The following is a 23330-nucleotide window of genomic DNA, read 5'->3' on the forward strand; positions in this document are numbered from 1 at the left end:
GTTTCTGCTGCAGTAGGACATTTTGGGGTTATTTGGAAAAATGTTGGGGTTCCTGTTTTTTTTCTGGACACTGTGTAGAATTGCCACCTGAAGCAATGAAGGGTTGCGTGTCTTGCCTGAGATTACAAGGAGCTGTAGTGGGATTTGAACGGAGCTTTCATGGTTCTCAGCCATTAGGTTACTCCTCCATGCCAGTAATCAGCATTTCAAACTCTAGGCAGAAAAGTATAGCATGAAGGTCATACCTTTCTGCCTAGATTTTGAAATACTGATTACTGGCCTCAGTAACCTGAGAAAGAGATGTTCTATGTGACTGGAAGAAAACTAACTACTGAGAATAGCCCAAACTTTCACCCAGTATCAAGTCCCACCATCTGTCCCACAGTCTGTGCATTCTTCTCTCTTCCCAAGCAGGAGAGAGGAACTAATTATAATTAACATACGGGTTTCAGATGCTGTTGGATGGCAGCCAGAGTACAATTGGTTGGTGATATCATCACAGCTGTATTCTAATAAGAAGGAACTAAACTACCGTGACATCAAAAAAGAGAAACCTAGAGTCTGATGGCAGAGAAGGACCATAAGGCTCATCCAGCCACTGCCCATCCTGGTCTATGCCATCTCGAGCATTACCCTCAGTGCCACGGATTGAATGATCTTCTGCGCTCATCCCAAGCTTTCTCAATCACCTCTCCGGGAGGCCTTCTGTACATCCGCTACATTATCAGAATACAACTATTTTCCAGTGGCACCCCTGAATCTACCCCTCTTGTTCTAGAATTTTCTCTGCACCGAAAAATAAGTCTGCTTCTTGAAGCATTTGAGTGTTCTCTTTCTTGTCTAGGTCAGTCTCTGCTGCCACAAGGCTACATGTCCCAGACCTAGGGGGCATCAGAGAGCTATCCTTCCACCATGTACCCTCCCCACTATGCTGTGTTTTTCAGCCACAGGTATTCAAATCAATTTTCCTTGAGTCAACAACTTATACGGTCTTATACAACTTATACGGTCTTATATGGTCTGTGCCAGAGCCGGTGGTGGGAGGTGGGGCTGGTGGTTGGGAGGCGGGGATAGTGCTGGGCAGACTTATGCGGTCTGTGCCAGAGCCGGTGGTGGGAGGCGGGGCTGGTGGTTGGGAGGCGGGGATAGTGCTGGGCAGACTTATACGGTCTGTGCCAGAGCCGGAGGTGGGAGGCGGGGCGGGTGGTTGGGGGGCGGGGATAGTGCTGGGCAGACTTATACGGTCTGTGCCCTGAAAAAGACAGGTTCAAATCAAGGTAAGGTATACACAAAAAAATGGCACATGTGAGTTTATCTTGTTGGGCAGACTGGTTGGACCGTGCAGGTCTTTTTCTGCCGTCATCTACTATGTTTTACTATGTTGTCTAGGTCAGCCTTTTTCTACATTATCTTTGCTCTTATTTATAAATTTCTGAGGTATGGTTTCTAGAACCAGGCATGTTCCTCTAGATAAGATGTCTCTAACAACCTTACCATTCCTTTTCCTGCTGGCTATGCCTGTCCCCAGGTATACAGATAGATGCCAGGAGGACATTGATGCCAGACTGGGGAGGAAGGGAAGGAGATTGATGCCAGACCATGGAGAGGGGTGAAGGGAAGGAGAGAGATGCCACTGTGAGGGGGGAGGGGAAAGGAATGAGATAGATATCAGACTATGGGGGGAGAAGCAGGAGATGGATGGGGCTAGTGGGTGGGGGAGGAGAACAGTAGAACATGGGGCTAGGAGGTGTGGGAAAGGAGCAAGAAATGGATGGGGTTAGGGGGTATGGGGAGGAGGACGGAGCAGGAGATGGGTGGAGGAAGGAGCGGGAGATGGATGGGGCTAGAGGGTATGAGTAGAGGGGAGGGGGGCAGAGTGGAAGAGAATGGGGCTAGGCAGTGTGGGTGGAGGGGAGAGGAAGAGGAACAGGGCAGGAAATTACAGATGGGGAGATGGAGTGGGAATTTGAGGGGAAGTGTCCCTCTGGCTCTGGCCAGCCTAGTTGCATCCTTTCACTGCCTGTTTTCATGCAGAAGGAAGGAATGAAACCGGGGGGGGGGGGGGGGGGGCCTTCATAATTACAGTAGGACTAGGACTGGCTGTAGTAGCAGCTCCTAAAGCCACGGAAGTAAAACTAACAATTTGCCACAGACATGATTAGATTTATGTACAGACACATATATTCATCTCAGGAGTCTGCTTTTTGCACATTCAGAAGCAACTTTAAGGTTCGGTGTGTGATCAGAGGATCAAACAAGGTGATTTGGCGGCCATACGCTCTAAAGACAGGGGAATATAAGCGTCCTCTGTCGCATGAAAGTACAGAAAGGTGGCACAGGGCACTTGTTTTGTGCTGCCATTTAAAGGGTACGTTCTTCTGGGATGCATAACTGATTTAACAAAGATGCCGGTTTTCTGCTCAGTGAAAAGAAGGCCGCAGAGTACATCCTTCTGCGTAGAGATAGCCAAGAAAACCACAGTGAAGTCAGTCACTGTTAAACAGACTGAAAATAACTCCAGACAAACCACGTTGTCAGGGTAAAGGCTCAATAGTTACAACCCTCACAAAGGCATTTTTTTTTGGCAGAACCAAGAAGCTGATAAAATAATTTCACTTGAGGGACACTACAGTATGCTGTTTGGGTCAGAAAGGATCACTTTACTGGAGCTCAGTCCCAGACAGCACAAGAGAGGCACTGAGATCGGCTCCGAGTCTTACGTGAGGTATTGTTATTATTATTCTTTACTGATTTACAATATTATGCTCTCATTATTTTATTTATTTATTTGTAGCATTTGTATCCCACATTTTCCCACCAATTTGCAGGCTCAACGTGGCTTACATTTGCCGTAATGGCGGTTGCCATTTCCGGGTAACAGATTTACAAATGGTCTTACGTTAAGGTGGATAAATACATAATAACATACATGGAATATGATATATATAGAACAGAGCATGATATATATATGTATACATTCATGGTGAGGAAGAATACATTCTGGTAATATATAAAGATTCCTGAGTAATAAATTGGATTGTAACATATATTAGAACATAGCTGGGTAAACCAAAGCACCGGAAGACAATCATAGGGAGGGTAATTTTTATAACAGGTCACCATTGTACCCTGTAAGCTGAGTGAACGTTCTTCAGCTGCATTTGTCCCCGTGAGTGGTGATGTTTCAATATTGTGTTTTGAATCTCTAGGGACTGGCAGGTTCCCGGGAGTCCTGCAGAACTTGTCAGCTTAGAGGGAACAGTGGGTATAATTCCTCACACCAAAAGTTGGGCTCCAGAATACGCACTTACCCCTGGATTCTATATAGCGCAACTGAACTTGCGCACGCAAATCCTGTCCTAATTTGGATTTGCATGCACAATTTAATTACTTAACAAGCCAATCAGCACTGGTAATTGGCAATTAACAATTATTGACACTAATTGGCATTAATTAGAATTTACGCGCACAACTTGCTAGGTGTATTCTGTAAATTGGGGCTCATAAATTCTAACGCGCACTGCCAAAAAGGGGACGTGGCCATGGGCTTGGACTGGGAGGGCCGTGAGCATTCCAAGAATCTACGCACATAGTTATAGAATGCACCTGCTCCACGCCTAACTTAGGTGCTGGTATTTACCAGAGAATGTGGTAAAGGCAGTTAGCTTAGCAGAGTTTTAAAAAGGTTTGGATGGCTTCCTAAAGGAAAAGTCCATAGACCGTTATTAAATGGACTTGGGGAAAATCCACTATTTCTGGGATAAGCAGTATAAAATGTTTTGTACATTTTTGGGATCTTGACAGGTATTTGTGACCTGGATTGGCCGCTGTTGGAAACAGGATGCTGGGCTCGATGGACCTTTGGTCTTTCCCCAGTATGGCAATACTTATGTACTTACGTATGTACTAGTGGCGTAGCTACGTGGGGCCTGAGGGGGCCTGGGCCCCCGTAGATTTCAGTGGGGATCCCCCTCCCGGCGAACCCACCCCCACCGCCGCCTACCTTCCGTTTTGCTGGCGGGGTCCCCACTTCCCGCCAGCCGACGTCCTCTCCCGTAGAACGCAGCGGCACTGTCTGGCAGAGAAAAGTCTTCTTCCTTGCATGCTGACGTCCTGCACGTCAGACTCAGAGAACAGAACTGTTCTCTGAGTCTGACGTCCTGCACGTACAACGTGCAGGACGTCAGCATGCAAGGAAGAAGACGTTTCTCTGCCAGACAGTGCCGCTGCTGCTACGTTCTACGGGAGAGGACATCAGCTGGCGGGGAGTGGGGTCCCCCGCCAGCAAAACGGAAGGTAGGCGGCGGCGGGGGTGGGTTCGCCGGGAGGGGGGTCCCCACTGAAATCTGTAAGCTCTTTGAGCAGGGACTGTCTTTCTTCTATGTTTGTGCAGTGCTGCATATGCTTTGTAGCGCTATAGAAATGCTAAATAGTAGTAGTAGTAGTAGTAGGCGGCGGCGGGGGAGGGTTTGCGGCGGGAGGGGGGTCGGCAGAGACGGGGGGGCGACAATGGCGGCGGGAGGGGGGCGGCGGCAGGGGGGGGGGGCTAAAATGTGCCCCCTCCCCTCGAGCTGTGGACCCCCCTTCCCACGCAAGTCTGGCTACGCCCCTGGTATGTACACCAAGTTTTACTTGGCGTAAAGGGCCGTGCCTAGAGTTATGGGCAGGCATGGCCACTAGCTGTATTCTGTAAACTGCACCTAAATGTAAATGCGGTTTACAGAATATGCCTAGGCAGAAATATTTTTGGCCCCGAATTTTCAGCTGCCATAATAGAATCTAGTCAATGCTATTCTATAAAGAGCGCTCAACGGGAATTTTTCCTGTCACCTACTTTTCAGTGTCATTTACTGAATCCAGCTACTAGTGTCAGCCAGAGCATGGATTGCAGGGAGGCCAAGGGGACAGGACTTGCCCGCAGTTATATTAAGCTCAGTGACAGAGCTAGGATTAGAACCTGGATTCAGATAAATACTATGACTCGACTTGTACAAGGTGACATGCAGCAGCAGCTGAAATGGGGGTGAGCTGAGAATGAAGGGGCTCCAGGAATTATGTGAACTGCGCTCAACCTCTTCTCATTCAAATCAATGCAGCCCTTTTAAAAATATTTCACACATGGAAATTTAAAATGATTTCTACACACACATCTCTCCTCCTCCCTCCCACTGTTTCTTTATATTTTCATCACAGCCCTGGAGTTTCCCATCATCCTCCACTGCTGAGCTGCTGAGTACTCACTGCCATGACAACAGTCATCCCAGAATCAGTCAATGAAGCAACCGGGTTGGCCATAGGAAAAGGTCCCAATTTTTCATACGGTTTCAGTAACAGCTACCTAACAAGCGGACAGGAAGACAACAGAGCCCCTGACCGTCTACACAACCAGCAGGACTAGGATTCTGAAACAGATTAAGGCAGATAACAATCTCTGAAAAAAAAAAAACGGTGCACAGCTCAGAGGAGAATAACTCTAGAAAGGTGGAACAACCAACCCCAGATCTGTAGGGGAAATATCACACGGCCTCTATAGACCATAGTCAGGCAAGTCATTCATGTTCTTAATTAACACTTCCATTATTAATCCTGATTGGAACCCTTTAAATACTCTGTTCTGGAGAGTTGCCAGTGCTTATGAAAATCAAGTGTGTATGTGTGTTTCAGATTCTAATAAATCCAGAGAGGGAAGGAGAAAGTGACAGCGGAAAAGGAGAGACAGGAGGAAATATAAAGAGAGAATCAGCACTGATTCCTAAGACTCAAATAGCAACAAGCCTATTGATGAAAAGGCAACACTTCAGATATTATAATCAGGCCCTAGAACAGCAATACACCTGCTATTTGGAGGAACAGATTGGAAAACGAGATCAAGCTGGGACTACTACCGATCTTTACCCAGAAAGCACACGCTAGCAGAATGTCGGTACCTGTACGTGACCTCAGTTACACACGTAAAACAGAGACTCAGGAAGTCTCAGCAGCCAGTTTGAAAACACAGTGACACCAGGTAGAGCAGTGGCAGTGGGCAGGAAAGAGTAGGGATCTTTCCTGCCCCCAAAGAGGCACCTAGACCACCAGGGGGCACAGGCAGCACCCTGGGAGGCCCAATGATCTTTACTGCCCAGGAGTCCAGAGCACCAGCCAACTTAGAGCCTTTTTACTAAAGCTTAGAACACGCTAGTGTACATTAGAGTCCGCATAGGGTAAAATGGCGAAGAACAGAGAAGCTCTTCAGATCTTCACCAGAAGTGATGCAAAAGAAGAAAACAGAACCCAGACGAACTGCTCCAAAACAAAATCTCTTTATTAAAACAATCACCCAATGTGGACCATGTTTCACCCACTCATGGGCTGCTTCAGGGGTAAAATACCAGAAGTGGGAAGGTTAAAGGGTTCCCAATCCCAACTAAAATATGCTCACAGCTGTTTGCACTCTGCGTATTTTAGCTGGGATTGGGAATCCTGTAGCCTTTCCACTAGGTGTAAAATAGGACATGCAGCATTTAGCGTGCACTAATTCTATTAGCATGCACTAAGCTTTAGTACAAGGGCCCCTTAATGTGTGTTAACTTGCATATTAACACTTGTTAAATTGATTTAGTGCACACTCATTTTAAGGCACACTAATAACCAAGGGGCTGATGATCAAAACTCCAGCGCTATTCTGAATAGCGCCATAAAAATAGCACCAAAAGATTTGTGGGACCAGAAGAACGTCTACATTCAATGTTGAGTGGATGAAGATGATGTTTGATACTCCATGTTCCCCTGATGGCGTATGGTTCTTCTTAATTGTTTATTGGGATGCAAGATGGATTTTGTTCTTAAGAGCTTGGTGATCCCTATGTGCGGGGTCTGCTGAACCTTAGAAGACTCAGAAGACATAAAGGATTTAGAAGTATTGAATAATCGAATAGCAGCTTCTTCTGATATGAGTCAATTACGACATAAAGAAGAACTTTTAGATACATGAACTATTTTATATATGCTGCAAAGCCATGAGGGATGGGGCTAATGATGAAATGCTGATTTAACAATTGTGATATGATGATTGTAGTATTAAACAGTCTATGAATCAGTTCTGAATGGTTATATATTTTGCATTTGGTATAAACATTTTATTAGTCAGTGGTATTGGTAATATTAATGTGTTGTGACTACTGAAACTGTAACCCTGTGTATGGAATTAATAAAAATAGCACCGGAACATCACAGAACAGCAACGTCCTAATACTCAAAGCTAATGAGATGCAAATATAGGTGTAATTATAGCTTTCAGCATTAGGGAGTTTGGTGAGAGGATTGTGCTTGGTGCATGCACAGAGGAGTTCAGCTCCTACGCACATGCGCTTGGTAAAACCCGAATGTAAAGCACACATGGAGAGGCATAATCGAACTGGGTGCCCAAGTTTTCCTGTCGGCGTCCTCGAAGGACATCCCCGCGAAGGGGCGGGGAAATCCATATTATCAAAACAAGATGGGCGGCCATCTTTCGATTCGATAATACGGTCAGGGACGCCCAAATCTCAACATTTAGGTTGACCTTAGAGATGGTCGTCCCCGATTTTCAGCGATAATGGAACCCGACACCCATCTCAGAAACGACCAAATCCAAGCCAATTGGTCGTGAGAGGAGCCAGCATTCGTAGTGCACTGGTCCCCCTCACATGCCAGGACACCAACCGGGCACCCTAGGGGGCACTGCAGTGGACTTCAGATAAAGCTGCATAGCTCCCTTACCTTGTGTGCTGAGCCCCCCAACCTAGGGTTACCATATGGCTCCAGAAAAAGGAGGACGGATTGAGCCAGCCGGGTTTTACTTCCATTGCTTTCAATGGAAAGCAATTGCTTTCAATGGAAGTAATTGCTTTCAATCAAAGTAATTGCCCATTGCTTTCAATGGAAAGCAATGGAAGTAAAACCCGGCTGGCTCAATCCGTCCTCCTTTTTCTGGAGCCATATGGGAACCCTACCCCAACCCCCCCCCCCAACAGCCACTCCCCACAACTGTACACCACTACCATAGCCCTTAGGGATGAAGGGAGGCACCTAGATGTGGGTACAGTGGGTTTCTGGTGGGTTTTGGAGGGCTTACATTTACCACCACAAGTTTAACAGGTAGGGGGGGGATGGGCCTGGGCCCGCCTGCCTGAAGTGCACTGCACCCACTAAAACTGCTCCAGGGACCTGCATACTGCTGTCATGGAGCTGGGTATGACATTTGAAGCTGGCATAGAGGCTGGAAAAAATAATTTAATTTTTTTTTTAGGGTAGGAGGGGGTTAGTGACCACTGGTTAGTAGGGGGATGTCATCCCTGATTCCCTCCAGTGGTCATCTGGTCATTTAGGGCACATTTTTGTGGCTTGGTTGTAAAAAAAGAAAGGACCAAGTAAAGTCGTTCAAGTGTTCGTCAGGGACGTCCTTCTTTTTTCCATTATTGGCCAAGGACGCCCATGTGTTAAGCACGCCCCAGTCCTGCCTTCGCTATGCGTCCGACACGCCCCCAGGAACTTTGGTCATCCCCACAACGGAAAGCAGTTGAGGGTGCCCAAAATCGGCTTTCGATTATGCCGATTTGGGCGACCCTGGGAGAAGGAGGCTCATCTCCCGATTTGTGTCAAAAGATGGGCGCCCTTCTCTTTCGAAAATGAGCCCATTGGTGTCTGTTTTCTGTAGCCTAAATATAAGTGTTTTTAATTTATTTTCTGGATACATATTTCGACGCAAGTAACAGACACCAATATGTGCTTTGTTTTGGGGTTTTTTAAAGCATAGCCTCTTTAAATTTAGATGCAGGACAAGAACCTCAATGTGTACTTCATGTTCGGGTCTGCTATTTCTCACAACCAGCGCTCAAGGGCTTGCACGGGTTTCCTTCTGCTTCCAAAAGCAATCAAAACTGGCAGATTTTACAGAAAGAATCAAGAAAGAATCATGAGAGAAGCATGAAAATCGTGGGAAATCCTCTCTTCCAACACCCTGACGCCTGCTCAGATCTGGTATTATTTGTTACAGCGGTAAGGCACCTTTGTTTTGGGCACTGTTTTCTGATCATTGGGGAGGAATACAAAATGACCTCATTTAAATGAGCTTGACTACATTTGCATGCTATCTGCGCTAAGGTTTGGTGCGCTCATTGTATGCAGCGCTAGACCCCTCTGATCATTCTGCGCTGGTAAATGCAGGCGCTAGTATGGCGCTAATGGCCTCTAGCGTTTACGTTTGATCATTGGCACCCAAATACGCAGTAACAAACACATCTTTATTTTGTAAATTGTCCCTCCTAAGGAAGAGAAAGAAGCAGAGAGAAAAACAGGAGAGACAGCTACAAAGAAAGAGACAGGAGAAGAAAGTTTCAAAGAGAAAGAAAAAGAGACAGAAACAGAAAACATAAATAGTAACCAAAGAGGGGGAGGCTGTCAGAAAAAGAAAGACAACGAGGAGGAGAAATTTGAAGATAAACAGAGAAACGTATGGCTCTTTGGAACCTAATTGATTTGGAAGAGGGAAGCACAGAGTGCCTCCAGTGTTCTGTGGGTGTCTCTGGGATCTCCTATCCTGTTTTGCCCCTTCTCCAGTGGTCTTACCAGATGTGATGTCTTTTATTTTATGTTATCTTTTCTTTTTTTGTATTTAAATCAATTTATTCCTTGTGTGGCAGGCTTTAACCAGGCCTCTATGTTTTAATTAAGTTTGAGGACTTGGAAAAGAGACATATGGGAGTGGGATTATTGGGGGAGGGGGGGAAGAAGAGATAAATGGAGGAGGAAGTGAAAAGGATAGGGTGGCTGCAAAAGAGATTAGATAAATAGATAGATGGAGAGACAGAGCTGCTAAAATTACCCAGTGTAGGGAAGCAGGCCTTTTGGCATGCAGCTGACCTATACATGCAGAGAAACATTTTATAACCTATGCTCATACTTCAACAGAAGACTATGGAAATTCCTGGAGGAAAAGTCCATAGTCTGCTATTGAGACAGACAAGGGAAGCAACTGCTTACCCTGGGATTTGTAGCACGAAATGTTGCTACTCTTTAGGGTTCCAGAATCTTGCTACTCTTTGAGATTCTTCACGGAATCTTGCTATTCGTAATGATTCCGGAATCTTATTACTCTTTGGGGTTCTGGAATGTTGCCACGATTTGGGTTTCTGCCAGGTACTTGTGACCCAGCTTGGCCACTGTTTAGAAAACAGGACACTGGGCTGGATGGACCATTGGTTTGACCCAGATGGCTACTCTTCTGTTCTTATGACTCTGCCTATACTCTGCCAAAACTTGTGTGAAAGCACATGTCTTCTTGTCACATGCATACATTTACACATGAGGTAATTTTATAAGAGGTCATTCACGTGCATATAACAGGAGTTTCTTGTGAAAATCCTTTGTAAAATTATAATTTATAGAATGTCCCTGTAGGGCTTAATCTCCATCTCAGGGCTGAATGGGTAATGCAGCGGCCTGAGAACCAGAGGAACCGTATTTGATTCCCACTGCAGCTCCTTGCAACTCTGGGCAAGTCACTTAAGGGCCCTTTTACAAAACCATGGTAGGGCTACCGCGGCAATTGTGCACGGCAAATTGGCCCTACCGCTAGGCTACCACAGGAGACTGGCAGTAACATATACATAGTAGATGACGGCAGAAAAAGACCTGCGCGGTCCATCCAGTCTGCCCAACAAGATAAACTCATATGTGCTACTTTTTGTGCATACCTTACCTTGATTTGTATCTGTCATTTTCAGGGCACAGACCGTAGAAGTCTGCCCAGCACTAGCCCCGCCTCCCACCACCGGCTCCGCCACCCAATCTCAGCTAAATCCTATTCCTTTATCCTCCATCCCTTTGGGCCGTGTTTTCGGTGGATTACAGTCAACTAGTGGATCTGCCCGTTATATTAAAATCCCCTCCCACAACTAGCTGATATTCCTGTAGCGGTGTTAAATCGGCCAACAACTGGGAGAAAAATCTCTGAGAATAAAAATTCGGAGCATAAACAGAGCACAGATCTACCTTCAAACCCTGTAAAATACCCGCCCGTATGACATATCTCCCCTCAGGATCCTGAACAATTTTGTGGCATGTGCTTTCTAGTGATTTATGCATGAGAATAGCCACTCCTCTTTGTCTTTTGATATAAGAAGCAAAGGCAAGCACTCCCACCCAGCTTTGTTTTAGCTTAAGATGTTCTGATGAAGACAGATGGGTTTCCTGAACCATGAGCATATCCCCTTTCAAATACTTGCTATAATTTAAAATTTTTCTTGCGTTTAATTGGAGAGTGAATGCCATCTACATTAAGGGAGGCTAGCCTTATGCTACCCATTCCCCCACACGAGGGTACAACTAATGCAAAAACCATATTGTTAAAAGAGCTCTCCAGGGCGGCGTCCCAGCAAAACTGCCCCAGAAAGAGAATGGGTCATCCTTCATTTGTAGTGCTGGTGTGTGCTGTGCTCAAATTATTTGATTTTTTTTAAGCGCCGGGAGCTTACCTGGCAGTAATCAGGCAGTGCCGTGCACTTCCCGATTACCGCTGGGTTAGTATGGGAGCCCTTACCGCCTCGTAAATAGAAGGCAGTAAGGGCTCCCCCAGGAAATTGCCGCACTGAAAGTGCTTAACTTACCACAAGGCCATTTCCATTTTTAAAAAAAATCCTTTTACCCGCTGCATTAAAAGTGGGCCTCGGCAGGTAGCAAACCCACATGCTGACGCCACCGCAGGGGTCCTTTTACCACAGCTTGGTAAAAAGGGCCCCTTAATCCTTCATTGCCTCAGGTACAGTATATAATATGTAAACTGCTTTGATTGTAACCACAGAAAGGCGGTATATCAAATCCCATCCCCTTTCCCTTCTGTTGTCATGAGATGTCTTATATAGTAATATAGTAAATAATGGCAGATAAAGAAGACCTGTACAGTCCATCCAGTCTGCCCAACAAGATAAATTCATTTTACATGGCATGCGATACTTTATACCCGAGTTTGATTTGTCCTTGCCATTCTCAGGGCACAGACCCTAGAAGTCTGCCCAGCACTGTTCTTGTACTAAAGGTTCTGAAGCTACTCCTAATACTCTGGGCCACCACTAGCACCTTCTCAAAAAGAAAAGTGGCCAACAAATTTGCAAGAAGACCCTCTACCTCTGAGGGCAGGGACCAGCAGGGGTGAGAACGAGGTGCCGTGTTAATATTTTTGCTTTCTGATGCCAAGGCAAGCCATTCCATCTTTTCCTTCCCAACTGCTTGCCCTCCTTCCCCTCTACCAAAGTGACATAATTGCTTCCAGCTTCTGAAACTAGGAATGTGCACTCACCCAAGTCTTGAAAGCTCAGGTCAACTGTATCTGAAAGGCTGTACTGGCTGCTGCTGTCTTCAGGGGAGATGTCGTCCTCTGGATCTTCTTGCTGTAGTCTGTGCGGGGGGAGGGGGGGGGAGGGTATATAATGCCAAGTAATTATTAATATGTCATTGCTACACTTCAGCCCTAATACTGTATCAGAATTAACCCAGAAACTGTTTCCAAATCAGTCGGTGACACAGCCAGGGATTATTAGTATAAAGGCCAGGGCTTTTTTTTGATGGGGTACTTAGGGGTAATGAGTACCAGCACCTTTTCCATTGTCTGCTGAAATTGACCCATGGACCCCAAGTTTTAATGAAAGAGCTGAGGCTCTACACACCAATTCTGCCTTGTCATACATTCTGTGACCGGTTGCAGGGGGCTTGGCTATTGTGGGATGGGTCCCTCAGTGATTACCCCACCCCTAGAGTGGCCTAGCATTTGAGTACCGGCACTAGGAAATACGCACTGATAGAGGCGCACTGATTTCTGGCACAGCAGGCAAGGACACAAATTCCCATCCCAGAAATTCTCCTGATTCATGATTTTGTGCTGCGACACTAAATCACAATCATCTTTATGGCTTACAAGCACAGATTTGGCATGGGCACATCTTGGCTGTGTGATCTGTAATTCATTACTGCCGTAGTGGCTCTTTGTCATGTGAAGGAAGACCCAGGCTGCGTGGCAACGCTATTGTTTTTTCAGTATTGCTCCGCACACTTCATAGGCGTCTTTTTTTGTTTCAAAGCAAGTGTGTATCTTTTTGCCGATTGACTGACACATAATTGAAGATTGTCCCTGCACAAGACCCCTGACGCAGGAGGTTTTGCCGAAACGCGGACCGTGTCAGGTCTGCCCCCCTGCTCTTGAAGGTTCCTTTTGCTTTTTTGCCCTTCTGTGTCCAAATATTGCAGCAGTCCCTAATATTCCAGTACTGAGACCCACACATACAGCTCTGCCAAGCCTGTTCTTCCTAAAGTTGTGAAAATGAGTTGCACCAGGTCTCAGGGGTATAGCCATGGGTGCCAACATTTTTGCCTCAGGCCCACTGGGCAGCTGGGCTCAGCATTCCTGTAATTGGTGGGGGTCCTCTAGCCTTACCAGCTGAAGAATTCCAGAGCCCACCGCCCTAAGTCAGAAAAGCACGGCAGTCAATGGCACTGAAGTACTTTGAGCTGCTAACACTGGCACTGCGAAGGAGCTCACTTCTTGCACATGCTCAGTTCATGCACGATAACTGAGCATGTTCACAGTGCCACCATTGGCTGCTCAGAAAGCTGCTCCCGACTGCTGTAGTTTTCTGACTTGGGGCAGCGGACTCTGGATTTCTTCAGCTGTCGGGGCTTAGGGTTAAGGTATTTTTAATTTGACTTTTGGTAAGGGAGAAGAGAGAGGAAGGAAGGAGAAAATGGGTGCCTACCCTTGATAACCACTGGCCCACCCAAAAAGCCTTTCTGAGAGACTATTGCTGGAGGTGTCATATTGGTTACAGATGCCGGCAAGGGCAGGAGTGACTGGGGATTGTTCTGCCTGGGGACCCACTAGACCATCAGGGATGTGCCGGAAGGTCCATGGCAGGGGCTTAGCCAGACAACAGATTCTGGGTGGGCCTAGACAAGAAGTGGGTGTGCACCAAGTGTTCTTCACCACCACCACCACCACCAAAAAAATATCTCAATTGGCGAGAAAACGCTTCTTTCCACCTTGGCTTACCATCAAAGGGAAGTCTTCAGCTGATAGAGCTTGGGATCTCCATCAGCTACCACTAAACGTATGCTACTGTTGGGTGGGCCTGAACCCTAAATGGGTGGAACCTGGCCCACCCAAGCACACCTGTGGCTATGCCAGTGGTCCACGGGTGCCAGGAATATGGGAGAGTTGATTGGGAGTATAAGTTTGTGCATTAGGTGCCTGAGAGCACCTTGACCCCCCCCCCCCCCCTTCCTCAGGGAGCATCAGGCTGTGGCTTGGCAGCCCGATGCCCCTGGGCTGCTGGAATAATGTTGCTTTTGAGGTGATTTGCAAGCAGCATTGTACATTTGCCATGAGAGTCAGCAAACTGCAGCACTGAGATACCACAGATTGGTGACTCTGGTGATGAATCAAGGTGCAGTAAAAGCTCACCTTCTACTGCACCTTGATAACTTCCTCCTACAGGTGTGTATTTTGGGATTTCTCCCTATGAAGTACAGAGGCCACATTCATTCAGCACCATCAATTTTACGGGGAAAATAACCCTGGGGGATTAAGGTGGTGACCTCTCCTAGTCCCTCCTGTAGAACACTGCCCTATATATACCCAGGAGCAGCTGTAAATCCCAACGTTGATCTCTGTGATAATATTCCCCTCCTGAAATGAAGAATACATGTGTATTTGCCCATGTGCCCTGCTCAAACCACAGCCCATTGGCTACATATATAAATTCTAGCTTTCTAACATTGAGTTTTTCATCATGTAAGCCATGACTAGGGCTTCAAAAATAAGGGCAATCCCCTATTCTGTAGCTATGGAAAAAAAAATCTTCATTGTTTAAGGTTCACAGTCCTCTGCCCTTCCCCCCCCCCCCCCCCCTCTCTCTCCTTTCCAATTGGCAGAATATGTTATTTCAGGCATTGGTATATCCTCCCAGTTACCTCTTCTTTTCTCTCCCTCTCCTTTTGGTCTCTAACCCCCTGATATTCAGAGCTAGTTAACGGGCCAGGTTGACTGCTAATATTCAGTGGAAGATAGCTGGTTATTGCTGCTGAATATCACGGTTAGCACATAGCGGCAAACTGGCTATATCATGTGATATAGCCAGTTAGTGCTGTTATTCAGCGCTGGGATAAACAGTTAAATAGGACTGCATAAACAGCAGCAGTGGCGTAGCAAGGGCGGCTGCCACCCGGGGCGGTTCGCCGCTGCGCACCCCCCCCAGGTGCAGCTGCAGCACGACACCTCCCACCTTGGCGCATCGACACCCCTCCTCGGTGCATCAACCCCCTCCCCCGGAGTGCATTCTTACCTGCTGGGAGCTGCGTCGGTTCCGCTGGTTCCCTGCTCTCTCTGCCCCGGAACAGGAAGTAACCTGTTCCGGGGCAGAGGGAGCAGGGAACCAGCGGAGCTGACACCCCCCCAGTGGCGTGCACCCGGGGTGGACCGCCCCTCCCCCTTCCTACGCCACTGAATAGCAGTCCTATCTTTAACCGCTAGGAACGTAACTGGTTAGTGCTGAATATTGACTTAACCAGTTAAGTTCTGGCAGCCAAAAATGAAACCAGATATTCAATGCCGGTCACCGGAAATAGCCCGACATTGAATATCCGGGATCAGTGCCAACCACAGGACTTATATGGATTGTTTCCCGCCAGTGGAATGGGTGGGTTTTAAGAGGATTCAGTAAGGGGAACCTCGTATTGTTTTCTGGGGTAAAAGATTTACTTTGATCTTAAAGATGCAGAATTAAATGGAGGAAGTAAAGATCATGCAATATTAAAGCTGTGGTCCTGGAGAGGTTCCTGGAAGCTGCAGAGACACTCAGCTTTGCCATGGGGTGTAAAAGCTCTTAAATTCAAGGTCCAGCACAGAGACACAGAGCGTTGGCAAACCTTTTCCCATTTGTAGAACAAAGCAGCAGCCAATCCGGGTCACCTGGAAGAATTCCAAAGAGCAGCAAGATTCCATACTGCTTACCCGAAGGGATACATATTGTATTTCCTCAGGTCTATCTTCATAGTTTGTGGACTTTTCTTCTCGGAAGTTGTCCAAACCTTTTTTTAAACACAGCTACATTAACTACTTCTACCACATACTCTGGCAATGAGTTTTAATGCTTAACTATATGCTGAATGAAAAAAATATTTTCTCAGATTAAAAAAAAAAAAATGTATCACTATGTAACTTCATGGAGTGTCCCCTAATATTTGTACTTTTTGAAAAAGTAAATAATCAATTCATATTTACCAGTTCCACTCCACTGAGGATTTTATGGACCTCTATCCATTCAGTTTAAACTTCTCGTAGTGACCTTTAAATGCATCCACTCTGCAGCCCCCCATTACCTCTCCACTCTCATCTCTCCCTACATTCCTCCCCGTGAACTCCGCTCACTGGACAAATCTCTCTTGTCGTCCCCCTTCTCCTCCACTGCTAACTCCAGGCTTCGTTCCTTTTCTCTCAAGGCACCTTATGCCTGGAATAGACTTCCTGGACCTATACGTCTAGCTCCATCTCTACCTGTTTTCAAATCTATGCTGAAAACCCACCTTTTCACTGCTGCTTTTTAGCTCCTAGCCACTACTCAATTGCCCTCCCCTTGTCCCTTCCTCCCTTCTCATCCATTACTTCCCTCACCCGTAACTGTCTTGTCTGTCTGTATTATTTAGATGGTAAGCTCTTTTGAGCAGGGACTGTCTCTTTGTATTAGGTATTCAGCGCTGGTAGCGCTATACAAATGCTAATAATAATATCCTACCTCCCCTCACCTGTCTTTTTTTCCAAACTGAAGATCCCCAACTTTCTTAGCCTTTCTTCATAAAAGGATCATTTTACCCTCTTTATCATTTTGATTGCCCTTCTCTGAACCTTTTCAAATTCTACATATTACTACTACATGTAACTTTGTAAGTCTAGGTGCTTTGAAAATACACCTCCACATCTTTTTTGAAACGTGATAATGAGAATTGCGCACAGTACTAAAGGTGTGGTCTCACCATGGAGAGATACAGTGGCATTATCATATTCTTTGTTTTATTTTCTTTTCCATATTCTAATAATTTCCAACTTTCTGATTGCTTTTTTGGGCACAGCCACACACTGGGCAGAAAATATCAACGTACTGTCTATCAGCTATCTGTAGAAGCGGAGAACTCAATAATCCCCCGAGGATACACAAACACCGGAGAATAGTGGGTGATGGACTACGGATTCCAGAGACAAGAGACAACCTTGAGCTGTAAACTTTTATTGATAAAAAGACTCAACACAACGCTGTGTTTCGGCCGCAAGGCCTGACCCGGGTGTCTTATTATCGGCAAATTTTTAACTTCTGAATTTCAAGAATGAAGCACTTCCAAATAAATCAGGGAAAAGGTGGTCTTGGTAAAGACCTTTATAAATGGGCGATACGTGCCTTCTAGTCAGGTAACCGTAGAGTAGAGGGTAATGAGAGAATTGGCCATTTAACCCTACTCTCTGCTTTCTATCTTTTAACCAGTTCCCAATCCACAGCGAGACCTTGCTTCCTATCCCATGGCTTTTTAACTTCCTCTATAGTCACTCATGGGGGACTTTGTCAAAAGCTTTCTGAAATTCTCGATACACTATGGAGCTCATTTTCAAAAGAGAAAAACATCAAAAAAGTGGCATAAATCTGTATTTGGACATTTTTATCACAAAAACATCCAAAGTGGTATTTTCAAAACCAATTTTTAGACGTTTTTCTATGAAGTCCATGTTATTTGGAAAAGCCTGTCCAAAGGACTCAGAATGTGTCTCCTCTGCTTGACACACATCAATCTATCGACAATTTTGGACACATCCACCCTTCCCTCCTCTCCCCGGTTTCTCTGCTCCTTCCGTCCCTTCCCCATCTTCCCCTTTATTTATTATGTAGGTTTTCTGTTGTATTAGCTTGATTTTACTGCACTGGCGTCTGCCTATGCAGTGTGCTGTAAGCCACATTGAGCCTGACGCTGTTGGGAAAATGTGGGGTATAAATGAGATAATAAATAAATAAGTCTGTCAGAAGTGCATTCAAATCACAAAGGAGCATGTCAGGGGAATGTTAAGGGTGAGTTCTGGGTGTTCCTAACACTTGGATGTTTTTCTGCTATAATGGAACAAAACAAAATACCCAGGGCTATAAGTTGGATGTTTTGGTCTAGACCTGTTTTATGAACAAATAAGCCACAAAAAGTGCTTTAAATGACCAGATGACCACTGGAGAGAATCAGGGATGACCTCCCCTTACTCCCCCAATGATCACTGACCCCCTTCCACCCCCCAAAATTGTGATTAAAATATTACTTGCCAGCCTCAGATGTCATACTCAGGTCCATTAGAGCAGCATGCAGGTCCCTGGGGTAGTCTAGTGGTGGGTTCAGTGCACTGCAGACAGTGAACCCAAGCCCATATCTCCCTCTACCTGTTACACTTGTGGCAGAAACTGTGAGCTCTCCAAAACTCACCAGAAACCCACTGTACCCACATATAGGTGCCCCCTTCACCAATAAGGGCTATTATAGTGGTGTACAGTAGGGGGTGGTGGGGTTTTTTTTTTTTGGGGGGGGGGGCTCAGCAAACAAGATAAGGGAGCAATGGTGAGATATGTACCTGGGAACATTTATATGACGTCCACAGCAGTGCCCCCCAGGGTACCCCATTGCTCTTCTGGGATGTTTCTGTGACCAGTCTACTAAGAATGCTGGCTCCTTCTACATCCCAATAGCTTGATTTTGTGCATTTTTCACTTGGATGTGTTTTTTCTTTCGAAAATGGACCAAAAAGATAAACGCACAGAGCACAAAAACATCTAGCAAATAGCCATTTTCAAAAAAAAAAAAAAAAAAAGAAGTGCTTCTGTTTTGAAAATGGCTATATTGCCTATTTGAATTTTGGACATTTGGACTTAGATGTCATATTGAAAATACCCCTCCACATCAACCAGCTCTCATGCCATCAAAAATACGCAGCAGGTAGCAGGTAGGTGCAGCTGATTGAGGAAGAGGAGTGCCTGTGTTTACGTGAAGGTTTCAAGAAAATGGGAAGACATTTGGCTTTTATGTCAGGTTTAGATTTGTTGGGAGTTTTGCTAACTAATTTGTGGGTTGGGATTTCTGCTATTAGGTTTTGTATATTTATGATGTGGATGCAGATTTTAGATTGTACTGTATATGAGAGAGGAATTCACACATCCTTGTTGGGACGCAGAGAATTCCCTCTCCCCTCCCGCCCCCACCAATATTCAGCCAGTGGCAGGCAGTGCTTTGAATGCCCACTGCCACCGTTCATTCCGGTGTCAAACAGAACACACTCTTTGGGAAGAGAGTGCACTCCTGGCATCACTTCCCAAACAAAAAAATAACCCCCCCCCCCAAAAAAAAAAATTCCTATAAACCACACAAGAAACTAAGCTAAACTAAAAAGTTGGGTTCCACACCCTTAGCAGACTTGCACATTGACTGTAGAAGTTCAGAACACAGTGACCAGAGGTTTAGTTTGTACTTCGAGGTGAACGCCCATATGTCTGTCGAAGTGAACACTCTATTGGTTACCAATTCTGATCCATTACAGATTTAAGATCTTAATGATAGTTTTAAAGCTTTGCAAGGCATTGATCTTATTTATCTTAAAGCAACATTAAGGTGGTCTACTTTTGGCCAAGAGTTACGGGCTTCTCAGAAGGCTTTGCTACATCTACCAACAATTAAAAGGATGAAAATGTGATTGGTGACTGCTAAGACTTTCTCCTTGGTTGCACCCAGGCTTTGGAAGGACATTTGGTGAGTATTATATTACTAAATAATTATCTATGTTTTCGAAAAATTATGAACGTGTGGGTTTGCCCTGGAAATGATAGACTCTAGGCGATGCCAGATAATGAAGACGGGAGTCATCTGGGGGATTGGGACTGTGGATCAAAGGATGAGCTTGTTTCATATGTTAGTAAAGTTGTGAACATCTTGTTCTATGTTTGTGTGGTGGATTTTATTTTGCGACATGTGCTGGACCATATTAACACTACCCTCTATTTTTCTTTTACCAGTTTGGGCTCAGTCCTGCAATCTGAATGCCAGAAATTCACTGCCGGACTAAGCAACCCAGAACAAGATGGAAGGAATGAAGTCTGGAGTTGTTGGTGGAGGAGAAGGGTACAGATAAGAGTAACATACACGAGAATGGAGTTCCCAGGGAAGGGTGTAAGGAGAGATAAGAGAGGGGCGATACTGAGTTGCTGCACAATGAATACACTTGTAAGTCAGTAAGAGGAATTTGAACTATATATGGAAACAGAATAGTTAATATGCTTTCTCTCTGGTCCTCTTAAAATCCAGGCTAAAAGCCAACCTTTTTGAGGCTGCTGTTAACGCTTAACCCCTTATTCAGCTGCTCAGTACCCATATTGTTTTAATCATTCCCCCAATAAATTAAATTCCCTAATCCCTTATTTCTCATCTGTCTCAGTCTGGAACAGATTGTAAACTCTGTTCAGCAGGGACTGTCTCTTACGTATTTGTGTTCAGAACTGCAAACGTCTAGTAGTGCTACAGAAATGATAAGTAGTAGTAGTAGTTGGTGGCTGAATGCCCACTTCTGAAGCAATAAATTGTAATGTATCAATTTCTGCCTGCAGGAAAAGGCAATAAATATAGAAATTCAAATTGTTATGATTGCAGCTCAGTGATCAGAGCTTACTCCATCATTTTTCATAGGAATCAGAACTTCTAGCAGGAGAAATTTATTTATAGCAAAAAGGACTGGTCACATTCTGAGGATTCAAGAGTCCCTATAAAAAAAACAACATTGTCTTATTTTGACTTTTTTCTTCTCACATTAAGGGCCCCTTTTACTAAGCTGGCTAGGTGCCTATGCGCGCCCAACGCACGCCAAAATGGACTTACTGCCCAACGACCGCGTGGCTCTTGTGGTAATTTCATTTTTGGAGTGCGTCCGCTATGCGCGTCTGAAAAATAATTTATTTGCGAACGTGCGTAGCGGACGCGCATCAAGTGGCATCTGACGAACATAGGTCCTTACTGGCCAAATTCTTTACCGCTAGGTCTATGGCTGGCGGTAAAGTCAGAGACCCAAAATGGATGCGTTGTCATTTTGATTTTGCCGCACGTCCATTTTTGAGGAAAAAAAAAAGAAGCCTTTTTTACAGGCATGCTGAAAAATGATTCTGCACGTGCCCAGAACCTGCGCCTACATTACCACAAGCCACTTTTCAGCGCGCCTTTGTAAAAGGACCCCTAATTATTTTCTTGATGATAAACAGCCTCACATACCTGTGCTGGAAGGGAGCCACTGTAGCAGTGACTGGACGACTTTGCTGAGTGACAGGCAAAAAGCTTTTGGCCCCAGAATTTAAGATTGGTCCTTTGTTCTGAGGAAGGATATTGGCAAGTGGAGAGCTTCGTGGAACTGGCAGTTCAACTGGAGTTTTATCATTAGGTATTGTGGGCTTAGAGGTTTCCCGATTCATCTCACACACCCACTGACCTTTCACAGGACAACTTTGAGGTCTCTTTATCTTCAGTCTTTCAGCAGAGTCCATCAGCACTGTCTCGGTGTATAAACTTAACCGAGCTGTGGCCTTTGCTTGTAGTTGAGAAGTCTCAGTTACCATACTGAAGGTTAAACTTGATTTGCCTAGGTTCTTGTTAACATGGCCACTGACACTCTGGGTAAGTTTATCACAGTCCTCCTTTTCTTTGTCTCTTTCCATCCCATGCACTAAAATCTTTTTGTGTGCATCCCTTGCTCTGGGAGAAGCCTTCTGAAGCATCCTTGGACTGCTCCATGGGGATCCACCACTAGGAGTAAAGCTGCCACCAAAATTATCACCCCTTCTGCCGTCATGAAGGTGGGCCTTCTCTTGTCCAACAGTCACTTTCTCTTTTATTCCTATAGGTGTTTTGGAGGCACATTTCTGTCTTGAAGCTTCCAAAGGTGAGCCACTGATATTGGCCATTACCTTGCCAAGTCGTGGAGATGATGTCTTCTGTTTGTGGAAGGCCAAAGGTGAACCCAATGTCACGCTACTTTGCTTTGGTGGCATCTTTGGGGAGGCCACCATGCTGTGTAGCTTTCCCTGGGACATGGTTCTAGGCACTGGGATGGATGAAGCATAATGACTTCTACCAACTGGGTTCACGTTGGTGGCCCCATTCATCATCAATAGCAGCAGATGGTCAATACATTATATCTCTGAAAAGAGAGAGAAAAGAGAGACATCAGACTGGTTGCAAGTGAGAGATCGTAGCTGGTTTGTGGCGGACCAGAAGTATCAAAGTACTGGAAAACTCTCTTTTCAGGTGGATCTAGCAAACATGAAAAGTGCCAAAGATAGGTGTGGTATAAATTAAGAAATGTAGTGAATGGTGATTACAGCTGAGCGCTAGGAAGCAATTCATAGAAGTCAAAGAACTGCAACAACCAACCATCAAGTCTACAATATTTTGCTGTGCTATATGCCTCAGCCCAAGCATGGGTCACAGTGTTTGTTTCTCACTCCCATAGGAGTTGTGGATCCTACACCCAATATTCCATCAGGATACAATAAGTTGTTTAGATACAGTACATTCCTGCTCTTGCTAGAAAAATTAGAACTACAACTCCCTGTATGCAATGGGGCAAAAATCAAGATTTTATCAGCCACATCAGATTACCCTGTGTGAGGTGGTAAACTTATGGAAGACTAAGTGTAAGAAAGAGGGAGGAAGCAACAGAACCAAGAACCAGGCAGGGCTGACAACTCTTGATCACAGGACGTGCGGCTGTTTCAATATAATTGCCGTTCATTAGCTACGTCACTGTTTTCTTTTCAAGACTGGAGACCAAACGGCTCGCACGCCAGCGGGTATTAGCGTGTGCTAACTGCCACTGCACCCATGTTATTCTTATCAGAGCAGACAGCAAACACTAATGTTCCTTAGCATGTTCTAATGTTTAGTAAACAGGCCCCTAAGTTTAAAAAGAGACAGACATGGAGATTAATGAGAATTGGGGTTCTTTAAGTTGAGTCGCCTCAGGATCTTGAAACGACTTTTTCTAGAGTAATTTTTTTTAAAGATGCTGATTCCTTTAAGTCAGTGCTTCCCAAACCTGGTCCTGGAGGCACCCCAGCCAGTCAGATTTTTAGGATATCCACAATGAATATTCATGAGAGTGATCTGCATGCAGTGGAGGCAATGCATGCAAATCTCTCTCATGAATATTCATCGCGGGTATCCTGAAAACCTGACTGGCTGGGATGCCTCCAGGACCAGGTTTGGGAACCACT

At 45.4% G+C, this 23330-nt stretch overlaps 1 protein-coding gene across 1 annotated transcript; it reads right to left on the bottom strand.

Annotated features, from left to right (window-relative positions):
* Positions 1-9217: 9217 nt before the first annotated feature.
* LOC115482098 (uncharacterized protein ENSP00000471857-like) lies at positions 9218-22220 on the bottom strand. The gene is made up of 2 exons (XM_030221662.1): positions 21334-22220; positions 9218-9284 (listed from the first exon to the last, which is right to left on the bottom strand). Exons 1-2 carry the CDS (start codon positions 22218-22220, stop codon positions 9218-9220), a joined length of 954 nt encoding a protein of 317 aa, XP_030077522.1.
* Positions 22221-23330: the final 1110 nt, after the last annotated feature.

This window comes from Microcaecilia unicolor, chromosome 12 (assembly GCF_901765095.1).
Source record: "Microcaecilia unicolor chromosome 12, aMicUni1.1, whole genome shotgun sequence".
Taxonomy (NCBI): domain Eukaryota; kingdom Metazoa; phylum Chordata; class Amphibia; order Gymnophiona; family Siphonopidae; genus Microcaecilia; species Microcaecilia unicolor.

Excerpts from the sequence above, each read along its gene's own strand:
- LOC115482098 (XM_030221662.1), bottom strand. The coding sequence starts at position 22,220 with ATGAATGGGGCCACCAACGTGAACCCAGTTGGTAGAAGTCATTATGCT. Across the intron at positions 9,285-21,333 it reads GTGGCTCCCTTCCAGCACAG|GAGGGACAATTTACAAAATA; the intron begins GTATGTGAGGCT and ends TCTCTTCCTTAG.